The 21,625-nt window shown below is 66.5% G+C and overlaps 1 protein-coding gene across 1 annotated transcript in view; it reads right to left on the bottom strand.

The window, feature by feature from the left end:
- HSPG2 (heparan sulfate proteoglycan 2) overlaps nucleotides 1-21,625 on the bottom strand; it is a 55,097-nt gene that overhangs the window by 33,026 nt on the left and 446 nt on the right. Inside the window, exons 2-37 of the mRNA XM_063354125.1 lie at nucleotides 21,422-21,582; nucleotides 21,073-21,198; nucleotides 19,574-19,825; nucleotides 19,329-19,448; nucleotides 19,065-19,196; nucleotides 16,603-16,747; nucleotides 15,315-15,463; nucleotides 15,081-15,227; nucleotides 14,840-15,003; nucleotides 14,519-14,695; nucleotides 13,156-13,352; nucleotides 12,929-13,076; nucleotides 12,696-12,823; nucleotides 12,508-12,594; nucleotides 12,338-12,396; nucleotides 12,173-12,240; nucleotides 11,174-11,314; nucleotides 8,969-9,145; nucleotides 8,714-8,893; nucleotides 8,510-8,628; nucleotides 8,319-8,430; nucleotides 8,120-8,233; nucleotides 7,906-8,033; nucleotides 7,731-7,817; nucleotides 7,555-7,604; nucleotides 7,353-7,441; nucleotides 7,125-7,265; nucleotides 6,845-7,036; nucleotides 5,393-5,485; nucleotides 5,226-5,306; nucleotides 4,889-5,119; nucleotides 4,638-4,751; nucleotides 4,400-4,527; nucleotides 4,221-4,307; nucleotides 262-488; nucleotides 49-159 (exon numbers count right to left, since the gene is read on the bottom strand). Coding sequence (XP_063210195.1) covers nucleotides 49-159; nucleotides 262-488; nucleotides 4,221-4,307; nucleotides 4,400-4,527; nucleotides 4,638-4,751; nucleotides 4,889-5,119; nucleotides 5,226-5,306; nucleotides 5,393-5,485; nucleotides 6,845-7,036; nucleotides 7,125-7,265; nucleotides 7,353-7,441; nucleotides 7,555-7,604; nucleotides 7,731-7,817; nucleotides 7,906-8,033; nucleotides 8,120-8,233; nucleotides 8,319-8,430; nucleotides 8,510-8,628; nucleotides 8,714-8,893; nucleotides 8,969-9,145; nucleotides 11,174-11,314; nucleotides 12,173-12,240; nucleotides 12,338-12,396; nucleotides 12,508-12,594; nucleotides 12,696-12,823; nucleotides 12,929-13,076; nucleotides 13,156-13,352; nucleotides 14,519-14,695; nucleotides 14,840-15,003; nucleotides 15,081-15,227; nucleotides 15,315-15,463; nucleotides 16,603-16,747; nucleotides 19,065-19,196; nucleotides 19,329-19,448; nucleotides 19,574-19,825; nucleotides 21,073-21,198; nucleotides 21,422-21,582 — 4,862 coding nt within the window. The remainder of the gene's footprint in view (nucleotides 1-48; nucleotides 160-261; nucleotides 489-4,220; nucleotides 4,308-4,399; nucleotides 4,528-4,637; nucleotides 4,752-4,888; nucleotides 5,120-5,225; nucleotides 5,307-5,392; nucleotides 5,486-6,844; nucleotides 7,037-7,124; nucleotides 7,266-7,352; nucleotides 7,442-7,554; nucleotides 7,605-7,730; nucleotides 7,818-7,905; nucleotides 8,034-8,119; nucleotides 8,234-8,318; nucleotides 8,431-8,509; nucleotides 8,629-8,713; nucleotides 8,894-8,968; nucleotides 9,146-11,173; nucleotides 11,315-12,172; nucleotides 12,241-12,337; nucleotides 12,397-12,507; nucleotides 12,595-12,695; nucleotides 12,824-12,928; nucleotides 13,077-13,155; nucleotides 13,353-14,518; nucleotides 14,696-14,839; nucleotides 15,004-15,080; nucleotides 15,228-15,314; nucleotides 15,464-16,602; nucleotides 16,748-19,064; nucleotides 19,197-19,328; nucleotides 19,449-19,573; nucleotides 19,826-21,072; nucleotides 21,199-21,421; nucleotides 21,583-21,625) is intronic.

The following is a 21,625-nucleotide window of genomic DNA, read 5'->3' on the forward strand; positions in this document are numbered from 1 at the left end:
TGTACGTGTGTGTGTCCCCCCCTCCCCACCTCGGTGACAACGACCCACCGGTGACGATGACCTCGGCGCGGCTGGCGTTGCTGTGCCGAAGGTTGCGGCAGGAGCAGACGTAGACGCCGGCTTCGGAGGGCTGGATGCTGGCGAAGTGCAGCTCCTCGCCTGGGGAGGGGACAGGAGGGTGACACCCCATGCCCCCCCCACCCGCCCCCCCCAACACCCACCTTGGGGACACCCCGGTCCCCTCCCCGAGCCACCCAATACCTTGTCGCCGGCTCTGGGCGCCCTCGGGGAGGGGTCGCCCGTCTTCTCGCGCCCAGTGGTAGTAGAAGGGGGGGTCGCCGCTGGCCTGGCACCGCAGGGTGACGGCGCTGCCCTGGGCCACCGTGGTGCGCGGCGGGTGGACGCGGACAGCCAGCGGCACCGGGGGGCCCGCGGGGACGCACGCCTGCCCCCGCACCGTGGGGTCGCCCGCGTAGCCGGGGGCGCAGCTGCAGGGGGGGGTGATAAAAAGGGGGGGACTACGTATTGGGGTGGGTATATGGGGCTGGGGGAGAGTGGGGGGGGAGAGTGGGGTGCAGATTGCGGGGGGGAGCGCATTGGGGTGCATAAATCGGGGTGGGTGTAGCGGGGTGAGCGTTTCGGGGTGCATATTGGGGGGGGGGTGAGCCGGCAGGGTGGGTATACTGGGGGGGGGGAGAGCGGGGTGAGAATATTGGGGTGCGCAGAGCGGGGCTGGGGGGGGGGATAGCGGGGTGCATATTTTGGGGTGAGCCATCAGGGTGGGTATATCAGGGTGAGGGTAGTGGGGTGGGTACGGCGGGGTGAGCATTTCTGGGGTGCGGATGCGGGGGGGGGAGCCCAGCGGGGTGCATAAATTGGGGTGGAGATAGCGGGGCGAACCCCCGGGGGGGAATATATCGGGGTGGGTATATCGGGGTGGGTATATCGGGGTGGGTATAGCGGGGTGAGCACGTCGGGGTGGGTATAGCGGGGTGAGTATATCAAGGTGGGTATATCGGGGTGAGAATATTGGGGTGGGTATATCGGGGTGAGCACATCGGGTTGCGTATATCGGGGTGGGTATATTGGGGTGAACACGTCGGGGTGGGTATATTGGGGTGAGTACATCGGGGTACGTGTATCGGGGTGAGAATATCGAGGTGGGTATATCGAGGTGGGTATATCGGGGGGGTATATCGGGGTGGGTATATTGGGGTGAGTACATCGGGGTACGTATATCGGGGTGAGAATATCGAGGTGGGTATATCGGGGGGGTATATCGGGGTGGGTATATTGGGGTGAGTATATCGGGGTGAACACGTCGGGATGGGTATATCGGGGTGAGACTATCGGGGTGAGAATATCGGGGTGGGTATATCAGGGTGGGCACGTCGGGGTGAGTATATTGGGGTGAGAATATCGGGGTGGGTATATCAGGGTGGGTGCGTCGGGGTGAGTATATCGGGGTGGGTATATTGGGGTGAGTACATCGGGGTACGTATATCGGGGTGAGAATATCGAGGTGGGTATATCGGGGTGGGTATATCGGGGTGAGCACATCAGGTTGTGTATATCGGGGTGGGTATATCGGGGTGAGTACGTCGGGGTGGGTATATCGGGGTGAGAATATTGGGGTGAGAATATCGGGGTGGGAATATTGGGGTGAACACATCGGGGTGAGCACGTCGGGGTGGGCATATGGGGGTGAGTACGTCGGGGTGAGTACGTCGGGGTAAGTATATCGGGGTGGGTATATTGGGGTGAGAATATTGGGGTGAGCACGTCAGGGTGGGTATATGGGGGTGAGTATGTCGGGGTGAGCATGTCAGGGTGGGTATATGGGGGTGAGTATGTCGGGGTGAGCATGTCGGGGTGGGTATATCGGGGTGGGTATATGGGGGTGAGTATATCGGGGTGAGCACGTCGGGGTGGGTATATCGGGGTGAGTACGTCGGGGTGAGTATATCGGGGTGGGTATATTGGGGTGAGAATATTGGGGTGAGCACGTCGGGGTGAGTATATCGGGGTGAGTACGTCGGGGTGAGTATATCGGGGTGGGTATATCGGGGTGAGCACGTCGGGGTGAGTATATCGGGGTGGGTATATTGGGGTGAGAATATTGGGGTGAGCACGTCGGGGTGGGTATATGGGGGTGAGCACGTCGGGGTGAGCACGTCGGGGTGGGTATATTGGGGTGAGTACGTCGGGGAAGGTGTGTCGGGGTGAGAACACCGGGGCGAGTATATTGAGGTGGGTGTATCGGGGTGAGAACATCAGGGTGACTAGACCAGGGTGGGGGTTATACGGGTGAGAACGGCGGGGTGGGTATATGGAGGGGGGGTGGGTATAGAGGGGTGAGTGCTTTGGGATGGGTATGGCGGGGTGAGCACGTCAGGGTGAGCGCATCGGGGCGGGTATAGGGGGGGTGGGTATAGGGGGGCGAGCACTTTGGGGTGGGTATAGCGGGATGAACACGTCAGGGTGAGCCCGCGGGGGCGGGTATATGGGGGGTGGGTATATGGGGGTGAGCACACGGGGGTGAGTATATCGGGGTGAGCACGTCGGGGTGGGTATATGGGGGTGAGCACATGGGGGCGGGTACGTTGGGGTGGGTATAGGGGGGTGGGTATAGGGGGGTGAGCACACGGGGGTGGGTATATCGGGGTGAGCACATGGGGACGTATACGGGGGCGGGTATATGGGGGCGGGTATATGGGGGCGAGCGCTTTGGGATGGGTATAGCGGGGTGAGCACGTCAGGGTGAGCGCATCGGGGCGGGTATAGGGGGGGTGGGTATAGGGGGGCGAGCACATCGGGGTGGGTATAGCGGGATGAACACGTCAGGGTGAGCCCACGGGGGCGGGTATATGGGGGGTGGGTATATGGGGGTGAGCACACGGGGGCGGGTATGTTGGGGTTGGGTGTATGGGGGTGAGTATATCGGGGTGAGCACGTTGGGGTGGGTACATGGGGGTGGGTATATGGGGGTGAGCACATCGGGGCGGGTACGTTGGGGTGGTTATAGGTGGGTGAGCACACGGGGGTGGGTATATCGGGGTGAGCACATGGGGGCGGGTATATGGGGGCAAGAGTTTTGGGATGGGTATAGCGGGGTGAGCGCGTCAGGGTGAGCGCATCGGGGCGGGTATAGGGGGGGTGGGTATAGGGGGGCGAGCACATCGGGGTGGGTATAGCGGGATGAACACGTCAGGGTGAGCCCGCGGGGGTGGGTATATGGGGGTGGGTATATGGGGGTGAGTATATTGGGGTGAGCACGTTGGGGCGGGTACTTGGGGGTGGGTATATGGGGGTGAGCACATCGGGGCGGGTACATTGGGGTGGGTATAGGGGGGGTGGGTATCGGGGGGTGAGCACACGGGGGTGGGTATATTGGGGTGAGCACATGGGGGTGAGCACATGGGGGTGGGTATATGGGGGTGGGTATATGGGGGTGGGTACATGAGGGTGGGTATATCGGGGTGAGCACGTCAGGGTGAGCACGTCAGGGTGGGTATATGGGGGTGGGTATATCGGGGTGGGTACCTGGGGGTGAGCACATCAGGGTGGGTATGTCGGGGTGGGTATATCGGGTGAGCACGTCAGGGTGAGCACATGGGGGCGGGTATGTTGGGGTGGGTATATCGGGGTGAGCACTTTGCGATGGGTATATGGGGGTGGGTATATCGAGGTGGGAATATGGAGGTCAGCACGTCAGGGTGAGCACATCGGGGCGGGTACGTTGGGGGGGGTATATGGGGGTGAGCATGTTGGGGTGGGTATATTGGGGTGAGCACGTCAGGGTGGGCACACGGGGGCGGGTATATGGGGGTGGGTATATCGGGGCGGGTATATGGGGGTGAGCACATCGGGGTGGGTATAGCGGGGTGAGCACGTCAGGGTGAGCCCACGGGGGCGGGTGTATGGGGGTGGGTATACGGGGGTGAGCACATGGGGGCAGGTATATGGGGGTGGGTGTATCGGGGCAGTTATATGGGGGTGGGTATATGGGGGCGGGTATATCGGGGTGGGTATATCGGGGTGAGCCCATCAAGGTGGGTACATCAGGGTGGGTGAATGGGGATGAGCCCGTTGCGGTGGGTATATGGGGGTGGGTATATAGGGGTGGGTATATGGGGGTGGGTATATCAGGGTGGGTATATAGGGGTGGGTATATGGGGGTGGGTACTCGGGGGTGCCGGCCGCCCCGCCGCAGCCCTCACCGCTCGCAGTACTGCCCGGCATAGCCCGGCTCGCAGGCGGTGCAGCGGTACCCGCCGCCTCCCAAACTCTCGCAGGTCCTGGAGAACCTGCGGGGATAGAGCGAGGTGGGGGGGCGCGTCCCCCTCCCCGGCACATCACCCCCTTCCAACCCCCCCACCCCCCCAACCTCGGCACTCACTGGTTTTCGGGGTACGGGAGGGGACAGGCGCAGGGCTGGCAGTCTTCGGGGGTCCCGGCGGTGGCGTCCCCGTAGAAACCGGGGGCACATTGGTCACAGAAATCCCCCGCCGTGTTGTGCAAGCAGCCCTGCGGGGGCAGGGGGAGAAGAAATATTTGGGGGTGTACGGTTGGGATGAGACCCCCATCCCCCCCCCAAAAAAAAAAAAAAACAAACCCTGCTGAATATAAAGACTCACGGAGCAGACGCCGCTCTCGGGGTGGCAGCTCTCCGAATGCCCGTTGCACTCGCAGAGCTCGCAGTGCCCCAGGTACAGGCCCCCCCCGGTGCGGGTGTAACCGGGGGCACAATCCTGCCAGCGGGAGAATAACCCAGAGCGGGGGGGGGTTCGGTGTTGTGACACACACCCCCCCGCCGCTCCCCCCCCGCCCCACTTCCATCCCCAAATATCCCTGGGAAGGGCGGGGAGGGATGATGCCGGGGGCTCACCTGGCAGGACAGCCCGTGGTACCCGGGGGGGCAGCGGCATTCCTCCACCTCGGGGGCCGGGGGGAGGCCGGGCTGGGGGGGCACGGCCGTATCCATGGTGACGTCGGCGATGCCGGACGCGGCCGTGCTGGTGGAGTAGGTGGCGCGGATGAGGATCTCATCCAGGTCGGCCAAAGCCATCAGGAGATGCTCCCGCGTCGCCGGTTGTCCGTCCGGCCGCTGCCAGTATTGCTGTGGATGGGGTGGGGGTGGGGGGGGTGTCAAGGGGACGCATACCGGCTTGGGACATCGCGGGGACAAGGGACATCGGGGACAAAAGCCACCCACCCCCTCCTACCTCCCGAAAAATGATCTCGAAGGCCTGGGGGGTGCGCGGGGACAGGTCGAGCTGGTACGCCACCAGCGTGATGTCGTTGCCCTGGGGATACGGGGTGGTCAGGGGGGGTCCCAGTGCCACCCTGTGTCGTCCCCCCCCTTCCCGCCACCCCTCTGTCCCCGCCGTACCGTGATCTGGATGTCGGCGTCGGGCAGGGGGGCTCCCTGCCCCCCCGGGGTGTAGGTCAGGGTGTAGCGGAGGCGCCCGCCGTAGGAGCCCACCTGCCCGGGGAGAGGGGGCGGAGGGGTGGGATGGAGAAGGGGATGGGAATAGGATGGGGTGGGATGGGGATGAGTGGGATGGGGATGGGGTGGGATGGGATGGGAATTGGGATGGGGAGGGGATTGGGCGGGGATGGGATGGGGATGGGGTGGGATGGGGAGGGATGGGAATTGGGATGGGGAGGGGATTGGGAGGGGATAGGGTGGGGTGGGGAGGGGATTGGGAGGGGATGGGATGGGGATGGGGTGGGATGGGGAGGGATGGGAATAGGATGAGGTGGGATGGGGACGGGGATGAGTGGTATGGGGATGGGATGGGAATTGGGATGGGGAGGGGATTGGGAGGGGATGGGATGGGATGGGGAGTGATGGGAATTGGGATGGGGAGGGGATTGGGAGGGGATGGGATGGGGATGGGGTGGGATGGGGAGGGGATTGGGAGGGGATGGGGATTGGGATGGGGATTGGGATGGGGATGGGATGGGGATGGGGAGGGGAAGGGGATGGGGATTGGGATGGGGATGGGTGGGATGGGAATGGGGATGGGGAGGGGATGTGGAAGGGGATGGGACAGGGAGGGGATGGGGAGGGGATGGGGAGGGATGGGATGGGGTTTGGGATGGGGATGGGATGGGGAGGGGATTGGGAGGGGATGGGATGGGGATGCGGTGCAATGGAGATTGGGATGGGATGGGGATTGGGAGGGGATGGGGATGGAAATGGGTACAGAACGGAGATGGGTACGGAATAGGAATGGGTATGGAATGGGTATGTGGACAGGGACAGGGATGGGGATGGGATGCGGATGCAGACAGGGAAAGGGAAGAAGAGGATGGGATGGGATGGGAACAGGATGCGGATGTGATGGGATGAGGATGGGATGGATGTGGAATGGGGATAGGGACAGGATTGGGATGGGAATGGGATGCAAAAGGGGATGAAGATGGGATGGGGAAGGGGACAGGGAAAACAAAGGAAGAGGATGGGGATGGGACAGGGATTGGGATGGGGAAGGGGATGGGGGTGGGAGAGAGATGGGGACAGAGACAGGGAACGGGGAAGGGACGGGATAGGGCAAGTGAAAGGGAAGAGGATGGGGATGGGATAGGATGGGATAGGGATTGGGATGGGGAAGGGAGAAGGAAGGGGATGGGGATGGGGAAGGGAGAAGGAAGGGGATGGGGAAGAGGATGGAGTTGGGATGGGAGAAGGAAAAAAAAGGAAAGAGGAAAAAGGAAAGAGGCGGGAGATGGGTGAGGCTGCGCCCACCTCCCCCTCTGACAGAGCCCTGGGGCGAGCACCCATGGGTGCCCCACGGGGGCAGCCCTGTCCCCTGGGGCGGGGGGAGCACCCCCTTACCTTGTCCCCCTGGTAGGGGGGCGGCAGCTGCCAGTAGTAGGAGTCGGGGGGCAGCTCCCCGAATCGGTTGTAGGTCAAGCGGGGTTGGGGGGTGCCCGGCTCCAGCCTGAAGCCGGCGCCCACCCGGGTGCTGCGTTGCCGGTTGACCAGGGCGAATCCCTGGGGATTACCGGGAGCGAAGGGCGTCCGGACCTACGGCATGGGGAGATGGGTTAGCAGGCTTGGGGACAACCGGGGACAGCGGTGGAGGGGTGGGGGGGGGGGGACACACGACACTCACGGTGCCGCGGGCGTAGGCGGTGCTGGCGCAGTGCTGGACGATGCCCATGCAGAAGCAGGGCAGGCAGCCGGCCGGCTCGCCGGCGCTCAGGTGGAAATGGTGGGGACGGCAGGTGGCACAGCTGGGACCCTCCACGTTGGACTGGAAGGTGACGGAGGGGTGGGTGACATCGCCCTGTCACCCCGTCACCCCCTCCAGGCTCGGTGGGGTGGGGGGGACAGGGCTCACCTTGCAGCGGCACTGCCCGTCGGCGCCGCAGCCCTCGCCGATGCTGCCGCGCGGGTCACACTGGCACTGCCCGCCGGGGACGCCTGGCTCTGCGGGACGGGGGGGGCGACGAAACAGCGGTTAGGCAGGACACCCCCCACCCCACCCCCCCGCCAGTGCCACCACAGGGGACACCGCCCCGTCCCCTCCCCGCGGCGCTCACCTCGGCACGGCTCTCCCCGCAGCGGGTCCCCCACGTACCCGGGCGAGCACCTAAAGTTGGGGGCGGGTGGGGGGGGGGGGGGACGACACAGCAAAAAAAGGTGAATGAGGGGGGAGGGTGGCGGGGGGGTTGCACCCCAAAAAACGCCACTCGCCCACCCCGCAGCCCCCTGGCACCTCTCGCAGAGGCGGCCGCTGTGTCCCGGGGCGCAGGCGCTGCAGGTGGGCTGCCCGTCCGTGTCCTCGAAGCAGCTCTTGGTCACCCTGCGGAGGGGACAAGGGGACGAGTGAGCCCCCGTTGGTGTCCCCAGGGACGTGGCAGAAGCCTGAGGCGGGGGGGGGGGGCACCTACTGGGTGTCACCGTGGGGTCCGTGGCAGGGACAGGGCTGGCAGTCAGCCGGGGTGCCCCGGGTGGCATCACCGTAGTAGCCAGGTTGGCACTTGTCACATTGGTCACCCTCCGTGTGATCCCGGCAGCCCTGCAAAGGAGGGGGGATGACGATGGTGGCACCGCCGGGGGCGGGGGGGGGGGGTCCCCGAGGTGTCCCCACTGTCCCCAGCTCACCTGGCAGACGCCGGTCTCGGGGTGGCACTCGCTGGCGTGGCCGTGACACTGGCATGGCTCGCAGGTGCCCAGGTAGAGCCCGGTGGTGCTACGGGTGTAGCCGGTGTCACAGTCCTATGGAGGGGGACACGGGGACAAACAGGGTGGGCCACCGCTCGGTGTCCCCAGGGCCGGGGTGAGGGGACAGCGAGGGTCTCACCTGGCAGGAGGCACCGCGGTAGCCGGCGGGGCAGGTACAGTCCTCCACCTCCAGTGCCGGTGGGCGGCCGGTGGCGTGTGGCACCGCCACGTCCAGGCTGACATCGGCCAGTCTGCGGGGCGAGAGGGGATGTCCCCACCGCCCTGCCCGTGTCCCCACGTCCCCAACGCCCCCCCCCGGCTCCCCCGTACCTGGTCTCCTCTGGTTGATCCGAGTAGGACGCCCGGATCATGAAGAGGTCGATGTCGGCCAAAGCCATCAGGAGATGCTCGCGGGTGGCATCGCGCCCATCCGCCCGACGCCAGGCGCGCTGTGGGCACAAGCGGGGGGGGGTGACCGCCGTGTCCCCATGCAGCGCTGGCATCGGTGGGGGGAAGGTACCCGCCCGTCCTCACCTCGCGGAAGGGCACGGTGACGGTGGTGGGGACGCCGGAGGGGAAGGTGGCATCGGAGAAGTGCTCCAGGAGGATGCCGTTGCCCTGCAGCAGGACGTCGGGCTGGCGCAGCAATGCTTGGGCGCCCGCCGGTGCCCGGTGCGTCACCGTGTACCGCAGCTCGCCGCCGTACGATGTCACCTGCGGGGCGGGACACGGTGAGGCTCAGCTCGGGGTCATCCACCTTTGTTCCCCAGCCGTCCCCGGTGCCGGCACCTTGTCCCCGGCGAAGGGCGCGGGCAGCACCCAGTAGTAGACGTCGGGGGGCAGCGGCTGGAAGGCGGCGAAGAGCAGCTCCCGCGGGGAGGCGAAGCGGGCGCCGTCGCCCACCGTCTGCGTGCCGGCCAGGTTGGCCAGGCTCAGCGGCGGCGTCTCCTCGGCCGTCAGGAGGACCTGGAAGGGGAGCGGGAAGGAAGGGGCTTGGTGGTGGGCAAGGCACGGCACGGCACAACACCGCACAGCATGGCACGGCAAGGCATGGCATGGCATAACATGGCACTACATGGCATGGCACGGCACAACATGGCATGGCACAACGTGGCGTGGCACAACGTGGCACGACATGGCAAGACACGGCACAACATTGCATAGCAGGGCACAACATGGCATGGCACGGCATGGCACAGCATGGCACAGCATGACGTGGCACGGCATTACACGGCACAGCATGGCATGGCACAATACAACATAGCACTACGTGGCACAACACGGCACGGCATGCCATAACATGGCATATCATGGCATGGCATGGCACAACATGGCACGGCACACCATAGCATGGCACAACGTGGCACGACATGCCATAGTGTGGCACGGCATGGCAAGGCACAGCATGGAATAACGTGGCATGTAATGGCATGGCATGGCTTGACATCACACAGTATGGGACGGCATGGCACGACATGGTATGGCATGGCACAGCACGGCACAACGTGGCACGGCATGACGCTACATGGCCTCACAAGGCACTACATGGCACAGCATGGCATGGCATGGCACAGCACAACAGCACTACATGGCACAGCGTGGCACGGGACAGCGTGGCAAGACGCGACACAACATTGCATGGCATGGCACAACATGGCGCAGCATAGCACAACATGGCACAGCATGGCATGGCACAGCACAACATAGCACTACTTGGCACAACATGGCATGGCACAAAATGGCACGGCGTGCCCTAACACGGCATATCATGGCATGGCACAACATTACATGGCACAGCATGGTATGGCATGACACAACATAGCACTGCATGGCACCACACGGCACAGCATGCTGTACCATAGCACGTAATGGCATGGCATGGCACGACATGGTACGGCATGCCACAGAATGGCACGGCACAGCAAGGCACAGCACGGAATAACATGGAATACTATGGCATGGTGCGGCGTGACATCACATAGTATGGGACGGTATGGCACGGCATGGCACTACATGGTGTGGCATGTTGCAGCACGGCACGGCATGGCACGGCATGACGGTACATGGCATCACAAGGCACTGCATGGCACAGCATGGCATGACACGGCACGTCACGGATAGCACTACGTGGCACAGCATGGCAAGACACGGCACAGCATTTCATAGCGTGGCACAACATGGCACAGCATGGCATAACGTGGCATGTAATGGCATGGCATAGCACAGCATGGCACAGCATGGCAAGACATGGCACAACATTGCATAGCATGGCACAACATGGCACAGCATGGCACAACACAGCATGGCACGACATGGCACGACATGGCATGACATGGCACAGCATGGCACAACACAGCTTGGCAAGACATGGCAAGACATGGCACAACACGGCATGGCACAACATGGCACGGCAAGACATGGTAAGACATGGCACAACATGGCATATCATGGCATGGCACGGCACAACGTGGCACGTCGTGCCGTGGCATAGCACAACATAGCACTACCTGGCACAACGTGGCATGGCGCAACATGTATGGCACGCCGTAACATGGCATATAATGGCGTGGCACGGCACGGCATCACATGGCATGGTATTACATGACACAGCACGGCATGGCACGGCACAACATAGCACTACGTGGCATGGTATGCCATAACGTGGCATATAACAGTATAGCATGGCATGACATGGCAAGGCACGGCATGGAACAACGTGTGGCCTATAACGACATGGCACGGCACGCCACAGCACGCCGTACCATAGTATGGCGCGGCACAGCGAGGCACAGCACGGAATAACACGGCACGGCACGGCACGACACGGCGTGGCTTGACATGACATAGCACACGGGACGGCACGGCCCGCCGTGGCACGGCCCGGCACGACACAGCACTAACGCGGCACCCCACGGGGCGGCACGCCACAACGCGGCACATAACGGCGTAGCGTGGCATGACGGGGCGTGACGCGGCCCGCCGCGGCGCGGGTACCTGGTGTCGGCTCCAGGCGGAGCTGGCGCAGTGCCGCGAGACGCCCATGCAGAAGCACTGCAGGCAGCCCTCGGGGTTGGCCGCGCTCAGGTGGAAGGTGCCGGCGGCGCAGGCGTCGCACAGCCGCCCCCGCACGTTGGGCTGCGGAGGGGGACGGGGGAAGGGGGGGTGCCATGGGTGGGGGTGCCCGGGGGGGGGAAGGGTGGGCACAGCTGGGTGCTGGGGGAGCGGGAAAGGGGGTGCCGGGGTGGGGAGGGGGGGCGTTGGGGGGCGGAAATGGGGCTGGGGGGAGGGACTGGGTGCCTTGGAGGGGGGGGGTGGGATGGGTGCTATGGAGGATTGGACTGGGTGCCATGGGGGGGGGCAGACTGGGTGCTGGAGGGGGTTGGAATGGGTGCCGGGGGTGGGGGGGTTGGCCTGGGTACCCCTGAGACGGGACTGGGTGCCACGGGGGGGGGCAGACTGGGTGCTGGAGGGGGTTGGAATGGGTGCCGGGGGTGGGGGGGTTGGCCTGGGTACCCCTGAGACAGGACTGGGTGCCATGTGGGGGGGGGGACGGGACACGGAGGGTCAGACTGGGTGCCATGGGAATTTGGACTGGGTGCTGGGGGGGGGGGTCAGACTGGGTACCCCTGGGGTGGGACTGGGTGCCATCGGGGGGGTCAGAAGAGGTGCTATGGGGGGTCAGAGTGGGTGCCTCAGGGATCAGACTGGGTGCTATGGGGGGGCTGGAATGGGTGCTGGGGGGGATCGGACTGTGTACCCCCGAGATGGGACTGGGTGCCGTGGGGGGGGTCAGAATAGGTGCTATGGGGGGGGTCAGAGTGGGTGCCCCAAAGATCCCACTGGGAGCCATAGGGGATCCCACTGGGTTCCCCAGGGATGGGACTGGGTGCTACGGGGCAGGGGGGGTGTCACGCTGGGTGCCTCGGGGATCGCACTGGGTGCTGTGGGGGACGGCAGCCCCCCGCCCCCCCCTCCCCACGCCCTGGCCCGCACCTTGCAGTGGCACGTGCCGCCGGCCGCGTCCTTGCCCCCGCGGGCGTCGCACTTGACGAGTTCCTGGCCTGCGGGCAGCGAGGGTGAGGGTGGGGGGCACCCATGGGTGAAAGGAGGCGGGGGGGGGGGGGACGGGACACCCCACAACCAGCACCCACCACTCACCGATCGGGACGCACTTGCCGCCCGGCTGGATGGGGTCTCCCTCGTAGCCCGGGGCGCACCTACGGGGATGGGGGGGGGGGAGGTGATGGGGGGGGGTGTCTCGGGTTTTGGCGGGGGGGAAGGGGGGTGGTGGGGAGGGGGGGAGGTTTATAGGGACCCCCCCCCCCCACCTCTCGCAGCGGCGGCCGGCGTAACCGGGTGCGCAGGCGTCGCAGGTGGCTTGGCCGTCCGTGTCCAAAAAGCACGACTCCGAAAACCTGCGGGCGACGCCGGTGGGGGGTGGGACACGGTGGTGACCTCCCGGGGCGGTGACAGCTGGGGAGGGGAGGGGGCGACTCCCCCTGGGGTCGGCACCCACCTGCGAGACGGCTCGGTGTAGGGACAGGGACAAGGGTGACAGGCGGTGGCCGTGCCCTTGGTGGCGTCGCCGAAGAAGCCGGGTTTGCACTTCTCGCACTGGGGACCCTCCGTGTTGTGCTGGCAGTTCTGGGGGGGGGGGGGGGGGGGGACACGACACACAGACACACGTGGCACGGGGGGGTGGTGACACCGAGCCACCTCCCCATCCCCTTGTCACCCCCTGTTCCTTACCAGGCAGTGCCCGAAAACGGGGTCGCAGGTGCTGGAGTGGCCGTGGCAGCCGCAGCCGGAGCACGTCCCCAGGTAGGGTCCTCTCGTCACCCGCTCGAAGCGGGTGGCACATCGCTGGCACGACAGACCCGCGTAGCCCACGGGGCACCTGGGGACACGGCGGTGTGACGGCGGCGGGGCAGCGGCGGTGTGACACCGAGCCCCGCGACCTCGTTACCGGCACTCACCTGCACTCCTCGACATCCCCGGCCGGCCCCAGGCCGGTGTCACCGGGGCTGGTGACGTCCATGGCCACGTCGCTGAGCCCCACGCTGGCCATGCGCCCGTCGTACACCGCCCGGATGAAGACACCCTCCAGCCCCTGCAGCACCAGCAGCAGCAGCTCCCGGCTCACCGGGGCACCCTCCTCGTCCTCCCAGTGGTCCTGCGGGGATGGTGACACCCGTGTCACCCCAGGGCGATGCCAGCATTGGCATCACCCATCCGCCATCACCACCATCAACCACCTGCCACCGCCAGCATCACCCGCTCATCACCACCAGCATCACCCACTCATCGCCGGTATCACCCACCTGCCACCACCGGCATTACTCAGCCATCATCACCGGCATCACCCCACCACCACCACCATCACCCACCTCTCACCAGCAGCATCACCCACCCCCCACCAACACCAGCATCACCCATCAGCCACCCACCACCACTAGCATCACTGCCATCACCCACCCATCACCACCAGCATCACTGCCATCACCCACCTATCACCACCATCACGCACCACCATCACCCCCCCACACCACTGCCATCAACCACCCACCACCACCAACCACCCACCACCACCAGCATCACCCTACCTCCACCACCACTGCCATCACCATCCCACCACCACCATTGACCACCCACCTCCACTCTCACCACCATCACCCCACCACCACCACCATCACCGCATCACCTCCACCCCCACTACCATCACCATCCCACCACCATCAACCACCCATCACCATCACCCTCCCACCATCACCACCATCACCCTCCCACCATCACCACCATCAACCACCCCCCTCCATCCTCACCCACCCACCCACCCATCACCAGCATCACCCACCCCGCCCCCACTGGCATTACTCATCCGTCATCACCACCATCACCCTTCGACCACCACCACCATCACCCTTCCACCTCCACCACCATCACCCTTTGACCACTATCATCACGCTTCCACCTCCACCACCGTCATCACCCTTTGACCACCACCCTTCCACCTCCACCACCATCATCACCCTTCCACCTCCACCACCATCACCCTTCGACCACCACCATCATCACCCTTCCACCTCCACTACCATCATCACCCTTCCACCTCCACCACCATCACCCTTCGACCACCACCATCATCAGCCTTCCACCTCCACCACCATCATCACCCTTCCACCTCCACCACCATCATCACCCTTCCACCTCCACCACCACCATCACCCTTCCACCTCCACCACCATCACCCTTCCACCTCCACCACCATCACCCTTCCACCACCGCCACCATTGCCATCACCCCGCTGCCACCACCACCCCCTGCCCCGCGCCCACCCACCTCAGTGAAGGGCACGTGCCGTCGGTTGAGGACATCGGGCTGGGTGGCCCCGGCGCGCGCCCGCAGCTGCCGCCCGTGGCCCCGCAGCACCACATCGGGGTGGGTGGTGGGCTCGGGGGGGCCCCGCCCCAGCCGGTACCGCACCCCATAACTCAGCGCCCCCCCGTAGGCATCCACCTGCCAACACCAACGGGCTGTCAGTGCTGTGCCACCAGCGTCCCCAGCCCCGTCCCCACCCCGGCGTCACCTCGCCCCCGAGGAAGGCAGCCGGCAGCGGCCATGCCACCAGCGTCCCCAGCCCTGTCCCCACCCCAGCGTCACCTTGTCCCCAAGGAAGGTGGCTGGCAGCGCCCAGAAGGCGTCGAGGGCCAGGAAACGGCGGGAGAGATCCAGGAGCTGGAATTCCTCGACACCCACGTCCACGTGGAGCTGGGTGGCCGAGAGCGCCGGTGGGGACGGCGCCGCCGGCACCGTCACGTTGACGCCTGTTGGGGAGATGCTCAGCCCCTGGTGTGTCCCTTATTCCCAACCCTCGTCCCCACCCCTCGTCCCCACCACTCACCCTTGAAGTCGTCAGGGCGGTCGAAGCGGAGGTGGAGGCGGTGGCGGTGCCGGGCGGTGGCGCGGCAGGCGGTGGTGACGCCGAAGCAGAAGCAGGGCAGGCAGCGGGATGTCCCCGTCACCTGGAAGTGGCCCTCGGGGCATGGCCCTGCGGGAGACGGTGGGTGGGTGATGACGCCGCGGTGGGGGCGGGGGGTGGGATGGGGAGGGGAGGGCGGTGGGGGGGGACACTCACCGGGACGGGTGACGGTGAGGATGCTGTCGGGGATGCCGAAGACCATGCCGAGGGTGTTGATGGCCTCGCAGGTGTAGGCGCCTTGGTCGGCTTCTTTCACGTCCCGGATGGTCAGCGTGCCCTGCCCGGCCTCGCTCACGATCGACACCCTGCGCGGCACGTTTGGCACCCGCAGCACGGCACACCCGGAGCCCGGGACACCCGGTGCCCATTGCACCTCGAGCCCGGGACACCCGGAGCCCCTCACACCCAGAACCCAGGACACCCAGAGCCCAGAGCCCAGGACACCCCGAGCCCAGGACACCCGGAGCCCGGGACACCCAGTGCCTGTTGCACCCGGAGCCCAGCACCCAGAACCCCTCACACCCGGTTCCCGTTGAACCGAGTGCCCGGCACCCGGAGCATGGCACACCCGGAGCCCGGGACACCCGGTGCCCATTGCACCCGGAGCCTGGGACACCTGGAGCCTGGGACACCTGGAGCCCCGGACACCCAGTGCCCATTGCACCCGGAGGCCGGCACCCAGAACCCGGCACACCCGGAGCCCATTGAACCCGGAGCCTGACACCCGGAGCCCGGCACACCTGGAGCCTGGGACACCCGGTGCCCGACACCCGGAGCCCATCGAACCCGGAGCCCAGCACACCCAGAGAGGGGCACAGCCCACTGCACGCCCTGCTTATGCCCAGGCCACGCCCCTCCGTGCAAGCCCCGCCCCCCTCATGCAAGCCCCGCCCACCACACCACTCCCTGGCTGTTAGCCCCGCCCCCGTGCCGGGAGCCACGCCCCCAAAGCCACGCCCCCAAGTATAAGCCCCTCCCACCGCAGCCCTCCCCAGCCACAAGCCCCGCCCACCACCAGAGACTCCGCCCCAACCACAAGCCCCTCCCCATCACAAGCCCCACCCCCTTCCTCAAGCCCCGCCCCCCTCCGGCCAGCTCCCCTTGCTCCCATTGGCCACCCCCCGAGACCGCACCCCCTTAGGCCCCGCCCCTCTGAGACCACACCCCCTCAGCCCCCTCCCCTGAGGCCACACACCCCCTTAGACTCTGCCCCCCAGACCACACCCTCTTAGGCCCCGCCCACCACACCCCTTAGACCCCGCCCCAGACCACACCCCCTTAGGCCCCCCCCAAACCACACCCTTTTAGACCCTGCCCCTCTGAGACCACACCCCGTTTATGCCCCGCCCCTCTGCGACCACACACCTCTTTAGGCCCCGCCCCGAGACCACACCCTGTTAGCCCCACCCCTCTGAGCCCACGCCCCCTTAGGCCCCGCCCCCACCTGTGGCTGCTGGGGGTGTGTCCCCAGTTGAGGCGCCAGGTGATGATGGGGGTGGGGACGCCGGTGGCCACGCAGGTGAAGGTGACGGTCTGCCCCGGCACCGCCCGCACCGACTCCCGCGGCAGCGTCACCACCTGCGGGGGCACTGCCACCGCCACCGCCACCGTCACCACCGGGCACGGGACGCCAGCACCGCGCACCACCCCCACCCCCCGCCCTATTCCCCCCGCCCTGGGGACAGGGACACCAGTGTCACACCCAGGACCCAACCGTGGCACTGGGACCCCAGCGTGGCACCGCTTGGGGACAGGGTGACCAGCATCAGGACCCCAGAGTGGCACCGCCTGGGGACAGGGTCACCAGCACGGGGTCCCCAGCCTGGCTTGGGGACAGGGTCACCAGTGTGGCGCCCAGCACCGCACCGTGGCACTGGGACCCCAGCATGGCACTGCTTGGGGACATGGTCACCAGCAGAGTGTCCCCAGCCCAGATTGGGCACTGGGTCCCCAGCATGGTGCAGCTTGGGGACAGGGCCACCAGCACCGGGTCCCCAAGATGGCACCGCCTGGGGACAGGGTCACCAGTGTGGCACCCAGCACCACGTCATGACACCAGGACCCCCGCATGGCACCGCTTGGGGACAGGGTCACGAGCACTGGGTCCCCAGGATGGCACCACCTGGGGACAGGGTCACAAGTATGGCGGCCAACACCATGACATGACACCAGGACCCCAGCGTGGCGCAGCTTGGGGACAGAGTCACCAGCACCGGGTTTCCAGTCTGGCTTGGGGACAAAGTCACCAGCACCACACTGTGGCACCAGGTCCCCACTGTGTCACTGCTTGGGGACAGAGTCACCAGCACGGGGTCCCCAGCCTGGCACTGGGACAGGGACACCAGGGGGGCACCCATCACCATGCCATGGCGCTGTGTCCCCAGCGTGGCGCAGCTTGGGGACAGGGCCACCAGCATCAGGTCCCCAGCCTGGCTTGGGGACAGGGTCACCACCCCCACACTGTGGCCACCAGGACCCCAGCACGTGCCATGGCACAGGGTCCCCGGGCACAGTGTCCCCAGCCTGGCGCCACAGCACAAGGGCCCTGGGCGCAGTGTCCCCAACATGTGCCACGCACGGGGTCCCGGGGCACAGTGTCCCCGCTGTGGTGCCATGGTACGGGGGTCCCTGGTCACGGTGTCCCCAGCATGGTGCCATGGCGCAGTGTCCCTGGGCACACTGTCACTGGGTGCAGTGTCCCCAACCCGTGCCATGCATGGGGTCCCCGGTCACAGTGTCCCCAGCCTGGTGCCACGGCAGACGGTCCCTGGGTGCAGTGTCCCCAACGCGTGCCATGCATGGGGTCCCCCGCTGCAGTGTCCTGAGCCCAGTGCCATGGCACAGTGTCCCCAGCCTGGTGCCACGGCACAGGGTCCTTGGTGGCAGCGTTCCCAGCCTGGTGCAATGGCAGCGGGTCCCCAATCGCAGCGTCCCCAACACGTGCCATCCACGGGGTCCCCGGTCGCAGTGTCCCCAGCCTGGTGCCATGGCAGATGGTCCCTGGGCGCAGTGTCCCCAGCCTAGTGCCATGCACGGGGTCCCCAGTCGCAGTGTCCCCAGCCCCATGCCATGACAGAGGGTCCCCGGTTGCAGTGTCCCCAGCCTGGTGCTGTGGCAGACTGTCCCTGGGTGCAGTGTCCCCAACATGTGCCATGCATGGTGTCCCTCGGCAGTGTCCCCAACATGTGCCATGGCAGACGGTCCCCGAGTGCAGTGTCCCCAACATGTGCCATGGCAGAGGGTCCCTGGTCACAGTGTCCCCAGCCTAGTGCCATGCACGGGGTCCCCGGTCGCAGTGTCCCCAGCCCCATGCCATGGCAGAGGGTCCCTGGGTGCAGTGTCCCCAACATGTGCCATGCACGGGGTCCCCGGTCGCAGTGTCCCCAGCCTGCTGCCATGGCAGACGGTCCCTGAGTGCAGTGTCCCCAACATGTACCATGCATGGGGTCCCTGGGTGCAGTGTCCCCAGCCCCATGCCATGGCAGTAGGTCCCTGGGCACAGTGTCCCCAACATGTGCCATGGCACAGGGTCCCCGGTCACAGTGTCCCCAGCCTAGTGCCATGCACGGGGTCCCCAGGCACGGGGTCCCCGGTCGCAGTGTCCCCAGCCCCATGCCATGGCAGAGGGTCCCTGGCTGCAGTGTCCCCAACATGTGCCATGGCACAGGGTCCCCGGTCGCAGTGTCCCCAGCCTAGTGCCATGCACGGGGTCCCCAGGCACAGTGTCCCCAGCCCAGTGCCATGGCAGAGGGTCCCCGGTCACGGTGTCCCCAACATGTGCCATGGCAGACGGTCACTGGGTGCAGCGTCCCCAACATGCCATGGCACAGGTTCCTCACCCCATCCCCGGGTCACCACGTCCCCAAGGCCTGGCAGAGGTGTCCCCTTGGTGTCAGTGTCACTCACCGCAGCCGACCTCGTCGGAGCGGTCGGGGCAGTCGGGCTCGCGGTCGCACTGGTAGCTGGCGTGGATGCAGCTCCCGCTGGCCACGCACCGGAACTCCGCCGGCCCGCAGGCCGCCCCGGGGGCCTTGGTGGCTGCAAGCGGGGTGACGGTGACACACGTCAACGGGGAGAGCGTGTCACACCCCTTACCCCCCCCCCTCCCTCCTCTCCGGACCTTGGCGCGCGCGGGCGCCTGTCCCCAACCCCGGCGGCGGCCGGACTCACGGCAATCGCTCTCGTCGGAGCCGTCGCCGCAGTCGTTCTCGCCGTCGCAGCGCCACAACTTGAGGGCGCAGTGCCCGTTGCGGCACTTGAATTCGTTGGGTTCGCAGGGCGAGGGGGTGCCTGGGTGATATGGGTGACGGCGGGGGGTCAGCACCCATAGGGTGCCCCCCGCCCTGCCACGCGCACACGCAACCCCCCCCCCCCCCGCCCCCTTTCCTGACCCGGCCGCGTCACCGCAGACTCACCGCAGGCTTCCTCGTCGCTGCCGTCGGCGCAGTCGCGCTCGCCGTCGCAGAGGTAGTCGCGGGGGACGCAGCGCCCGTCGGCGCAGGGGGCTTCGCCCGCGGGGCACCCGCCGGGGAGGGGAAGGGGGGGTTTGGGGGGCCGCGGGGTGAGGGGCCGGCGCGGCGGCGGGGTGGCGGGGGCGGCGGCGGCGGTGCTCAGCGGGCGGGTGGTGGCGGGGCGGGCGGTGCTGGGGGGCGTCCGCGGCGAGGGGTCTGCAGGGAACGAAATGCGGGGGGGGGGGGGCGGGTTATGGGGGGAAATGGGGGTGCGGGGGGGATATGGGGGAGGGGTTTATGGGGGGAAATGGGGGGGTGCCGGAGGGATATGGGGGGGGGGTCTGTTTGTCTATTGCGGGAAATGGGGGTGCAGTGGGGGGGTTGTGGGGGGAAATGGGGGTGCAGGGGGATATGGGGGGGTTATGTGGGGGAAATGGGGTGCACTGGGGGGGGTTGTGGGGGGAAATGGGGGTGCGGGGGGGTTATGGGGGGGTTTATGGAGGTAAACGGGGGTGCAGTGGGGGGGGTTATGGGGGGGAAATGGGGTGTGGGGGGTATATGGGGGGGTTATGGGGGAATGGGGGTGCGGGGGGGATATGGGGGGGCTTTATGGGGGTTTAAAGGGGAAAAGGGGGCACAGTGGGGGTTGAGGGGGAAATGGGGGTGCAGGGGGGATATGGGGGGGTTATGTGGGGGAAATGGGGGTGCAGTGGGGGGGTTATGGGGGGAAAATGGGGTGTGTGGCGGATATGGGGGGGGTTTATGGGGGAAACGGGGGTGCAGTGGGGGGGTTATGTGGGGGCAATGGGGGCACAGTGGGGGCTTATGGGGGGAAATGGGGGTTCGGGGGGCATATGGGGGAAATGGGGGTGCGAAGGAGATATGGGGGGCTTTATGGGGGGAAATGGGGGTGCAGGGGGGATATGGGGGGGCTTTATGGGGGGAAATGGGGGTGCAGGGGGGATATGGGGGGGCTTTATGGGAGGAAATGGGGGTGCAGTGGGGGGGAAATGGGGGTGCGGGGGGGATATGGGGGGGGTTATGTGGGGGAAATGGGGGGTGCAGTGGGGGGGTTATGGGGGGAAATGGGGGTTCGGGGAGCATATGGGGGGGCTTTATAGGGGGAAATGGGGATGCGGGGAGGATATGGGGGGGGTTTTGCGGGGGAAATGGGGGTGCAGGGGGGATATGGGGGTTATAGGGGAAATGGGGGTGCAGTGGGGGGGTATGGGGGAAATGGGGGTGTGTGGGGGCTATGGGGGGGTTATGTCGGGGGGGGGTTTATGGGGGGAACGGGAGCGCGGTGGGGGGGTTATGGGGGGACATGGGGGTGCAGGTGGGATATGGGGTGGTTATGGAGGGGTATGGAGAGAAGGGGGCGCGGCGGGGGGGGTTATGGGGTAAACGGGGGTGCAGGGGGGTTCTGGGGGGGCTTTATGGGCGTGGGGGGGGGGGGGTCTCACCGCAGCCGTCCTCGTCGGAGGCGTCGCGGCAGTCGGGGCGGCGGTCGCAGCGGTACTCGCCGGCCACGCACTCGCCGCTGCCGCAGGCGAACTCCAGGGGGGTGCAGGCGCGAGGGTGGGGGGTCACTGGTTGGGGGGGGGGTTGAGCAGCACAATCAGGGTGACGCACACACACCCCACACCACACCCCCCACCTCCAATTGCCACCCACCGCGAATTTAATGGCAGGGGGGAGGCGCGATGCTCCGTTACGTGGGACCAGGCGATGGGATGGGGTGATCTGAGCCCCCCCACACACACCCCAAAACCCTTCGGACCACCCCCCCACCCCCCCCCCAAAAATGCTCACCGGCCCCCAGGCGCCGGAACTGGAAGCCGAGGGGGGAGGTGAGGTAGGAGGCGATGGAGCCGGCGGCCAGCAGGTCCCGCAGGACCCCCCCCAGCTGCCCCTCGTCCCCGTTCCCCTCCGAGCCCACGTCCAGCTCCACGAAGACGTCGCCTTCCACCTCCCTGGGGGGTGAGGGGGGGGGGTCAGCACCCCCAAACCTCCCCA

This window comes from Chroicocephalus ridibundus, chromosome 16, assembly GCF_963924245.1.
Source record: "Chroicocephalus ridibundus chromosome 16, bChrRid1.1, whole genome shotgun sequence".
Lineage (NCBI taxonomy): Eukaryota > Metazoa > Chordata > Aves > Charadriiformes > Laridae > Chroicocephalus > Chroicocephalus ridibundus.